The sequence below is a fragment of the Aquarana catesbeiana genome, linkage group LG13, assembly GCF_042186555.1.
Source record: "Aquarana catesbeiana isolate 2022-GZ linkage group LG13, ASM4218655v1, whole genome shotgun sequence".
Taxonomy (NCBI): Eukaryota; Metazoa; Chordata; class Amphibia; order Anura; family Ranidae; genus Aquarana; species Aquarana catesbeiana.
In genome coordinates, this window is record NC_133336.1 from 189,366,714 (window position 1) to 189,370,600 (window position 3,887).

The window sequence follows — 3,887 nt, forward strand, 5'->3', positions numbered from 1 at the left end:
GCCATGTAGTACAATATTTTACAACAGAGGGGAGCAGGAAACATACCTCCTCTACATTATCTGGACTCCCATATTCTTGGTCAGGATTCCTGTCACAACAATTACCCAGGTACACAGTGCCAGGTCAGGATTTCAATGGTTGGGTCAAGAGATATCTATCTCTGAGGAAGTCCAATCAGGACGCAACGCGTAAGTTGGGAGTTTACATGAAATAATCATGCAAGGCGAGGGAAAACTACGGGAAAAGCTGAATCTGTCACTGCAGGTCTTTGCTGTATAGATGTGCGCTTAAGTAAACCCTGACCCAGATTCCATGACTCTACTTAACCATGAGACAAACTATATTTTGCCTGCTCTCACACTAGTAGCACACTAAAGGTTGCTACACTAGCACAATACAAGATTTAAAAAAAAAAAAACGTTATTTACAGTAAGCATATGAGAAAAACATAACAGTCCATCAATAGGTACAGAAAACTCATAAAGACTGCGGGTAACACAGGGCAAACATCCAGAATTGATTGTCTCCTCCAAGGCAAAAGTCCCGAAAGCAATTATTGGTACAATACAAATATCACCATAACTTGTACAAATGTAGACCCATCTAGTAACTACTGTATGTTCACTAAAGGCCCAGACTAGGGCCCAGTTCCGGGTCTATGGAAGTCTGAAAAAAAACAAAAGAGCTAAGAAATAGAAGTAAGAATGAGGGAGTAGGAGAAATTTAATAATCACTCACTAATGCAACAATACTTTTTGTTTTACAGAATTTTATTTCTTATATGTGTTTTCTTGTAACTGTGTTTTTGACATCCTTGTTCCTCACACTGTAGACCAAGGGGTTAAGCATTGGTGTCACTACAGTATAGAGAATGGACAGAGTTTTGTGCATTTCAGGAGAGTATGTGGAGCGGGGTCTCATATACATAAAAAGCATTGGCCCATAGTAGAGACCCACCACAGTTAGGTGGGAACCACATGTGGAGAAAGCTTTATGTCTTCCTTGTGAGGAACGGATCTTCAAGATGGTGGAAATTATTTGGACATATGAGATAAGAGTCAACCAGAAAGAAGACATGCCAAGAATTACTGCGGAGATGTATATGGCTATCTCATTAGGTAAGGTGTCTTCACAGGATAATTGAAGTAAAGGTGGTATCTCACAGAAGAAGTGGTTGATATGGTGGGACTTGCAGTAGGGGAGTTGAAAGGTGAGGACAACATGTATGGCAGAGTTTAGTAAGCAAATACCCCATGATCCTGTTGCTAAACTGATGCAAAGTGTCTTGTTCATGATGGTATTATAGTGCAACGGTTTACAAATGGCAGCAAACCTGTCATACGCCATGATGCCAATTATAACACACTCTGTTGCTGCTAAAGCTATACCGAAGTACATCTGTAATGCACATCCCAAAAAGGAGATACTTTTATCTATGGACAGAGTGTTTATAAGAATTTTGGGAACGAAGGAGGATGTGAAAAAGATGTCGATAATGGAGAGGTTGCTCAGAAAGAAGTACATGGGGGTTTGTAGCTTTCGATTGACCCTCACCACAATGATCAGTAGAAGATTTCCTGACAATGTCATTATGTACATCTGAAGGAACATAAGGAAATATATCACCTGGAGGTACAGAACATTAGATAGTCCGAGGAGAATGAACCCTTTTGAAGATGTTTGGTTGAATTCTCCCATAAAATTCAGGTAATACCTTGTAAGAGATAATTGTAACAATGACAATAACATATATTTGTATCCTAGATTTCTTTTAAAGGAAAACTTCACTTTCTTGAAATGAAAACCTTAATCTGTATGAATAGCCACATCTTCAGTTTTTTATACAGTAAGGAAGGATTAATACCCTTGCTAGTTTATTTGCTTCTTGTGTACGATTGGAGAAATTTCCCTTTGCCTCCTGTCTCAGGGACGCAACAGGATGTTAAAAGAAAAATTTCTGAGTGCAGGGAATTCCCCTCTTAGGCAGTTGTCCCCGTCACAGGTGTACTCAATGGAAAATGTCCCCTTCTTTTTTAACTAGGGACGACTCTAAAATTTAGAATTTCCCCTTAAGCTAGCCAAAGACGGATTGAAATTAGGGAGGTTCAGCAGAAACCGGCCAATATTCCATCCATGTATGGGCAGGCTGGTTGTACTGAAGTCAATCAATCGATCGACTTCAGTACAACCAGTCTGTCTATTTTTATTGTACAATCACTGCTGCCAGCTATACAGCGCCATCTTTAATATTGATTGGGCCCTGGGCAAAAATTTTCTTGGGGCCCCCAACCGCCCCCCCCCCCCCCCATGCAATTTCGCTCTCCACCTGCTCTGGGACATACAATAAATATCAGCTAGACTCAAAATCAGTTTACTGTATCAGATCAGGCAGCGATTGTGATTGGTTGCCAGAGGTTACAGCATATCATTACCTCTTACTGACTGGTTGCTGAAGGTTACAGCACACATTACGGCTCATTGATTAATTGCTAGATGTTACATGCACATGATTTCTGCTTGTTGATTGGTTGCTAGAGATTACTGTATAGTAATACTGCTCACTGATTGATTGCTAGAGGTTACAGCACATCATCTCCTCACTGCCTGCACACTATGGACTGGGGAGGTGAGCGGACCCATCAATAGACAGAAAACTCCTAAGAATCCTAGAACTCGTGGGATCACTGGCAGTGCTGGGGGGAGGGGTGGGTGTGATCAATGGCAATGCTGATTTTTTTACTGACTACCAATATAAAGAGGCGTTTCAACACTGGCCACCAATGTAATAGGGGTTTACACTGACCACTAATGTAATAGAAGCATTCACAGTAACCACCAATGTAAGGAGGGATTTACACTGACCACTAATGTAATAGAAACATTCACAGTAACCACCAATGTAAGAAGGGACTTACACTGCCCACCAACATAAGGGGAACATTCACACTGGCCACTAGTGTGAATGAAAGGATTCTACACCAAGCACCAATGTAATGAGAAGATTTACACTGACCACCAATGTAACTGAGACATTTAGCCTGCATTCACATTTGTGTGTGTCAGGAACGCATGCAAAATCTGCATGCTGCCCTTTAGCAGATACACAGCAATGCCATCAATTCTTAATGACACCCTCACACATCTGCTGACATGTGCCTTGGCACCGTGTGATTTTGAAAAAGGGTTAGGGACCTTCTTCCACATTTCTAGCACATAGAGCAGCCCATTGAAATGAATGGGCTGCCCTACATGCGACCTACATTTTTATCCACCCTGTCAGTACACCTTTGCATCCTAAAACCCCTGCTAACCTCTGCACCTCAAACCTCCCCCATCCTCTCCACTCCAACCCTCCACCCCTATAACTCTACCTGCCTCCTCTGCTCATCTTTGGACCCACCTTCCTTACCTCCATACATCCCCTCCTTGCTCACCTGTGCACCCAAACTGTAATTCCTTCTCTGCCTACCTCTGCACACCTGACACTACCCCCCCCCCCCCCCCCCAGCAATTTGCTTGCCTTTGCAGAACAGGCAGATGTTAGGCTTAATGACCACAGTTGTAGGCAGGATTTTCAAGCATGCCCCTTTACCTCCCCAGTGAGCAGCATTCAGTAAAGGTGATGGTGGATTTGACCTGGGGGGGGGCATGATACACATATCAATGCCGCCACTATTTACATATTAATGCCGGTTATTTACATGGAAACACAGAGTCTGCAGGTGATTCATCCATACACAACAATAGGGCAGAGCTGGGCAACATTAGTAGCAGCACTTCACACTGAGATATTGGGACACAGCACATCACTAAAACTTCAAGGAACGAGGGAATTTAAACCAGGATAGTTGGCAAGTATGAAGCAGCTGCTTTGGGCCCCACAACA

General features: G+C 42.7%; 1 protein-coding gene across 1 annotated transcript; it reads right to left on the reverse strand.

Annotated features, from left to right (window-relative positions):
- Positions 1-778: 778 nt before the first annotated feature.
- On the reverse strand, positions 779-1,699 carry LOC141116862 (olfactory receptor 5V1-like). The gene has a single exon (XM_073609335.1). The coding sequence runs from the start codon at positions 1,697-1,699 to the stop codon at positions 779-781; it is 921 nt and encodes a 306-aa protein (XP_073465436.1).
- Between the last annotated feature and the right edge of the window lie 2,188 nt (positions 1,700-3,887).

What these genes read in the sequence shown, in the direction of transcription:
- LOC141116862 (XM_073609335.1), bottom strand. Translation starts at nt 1,699, where the DNA reads ATGGGAGAATTCAACCAAACATCTTCAAAAGGGTTCATTCTCCTCGGA.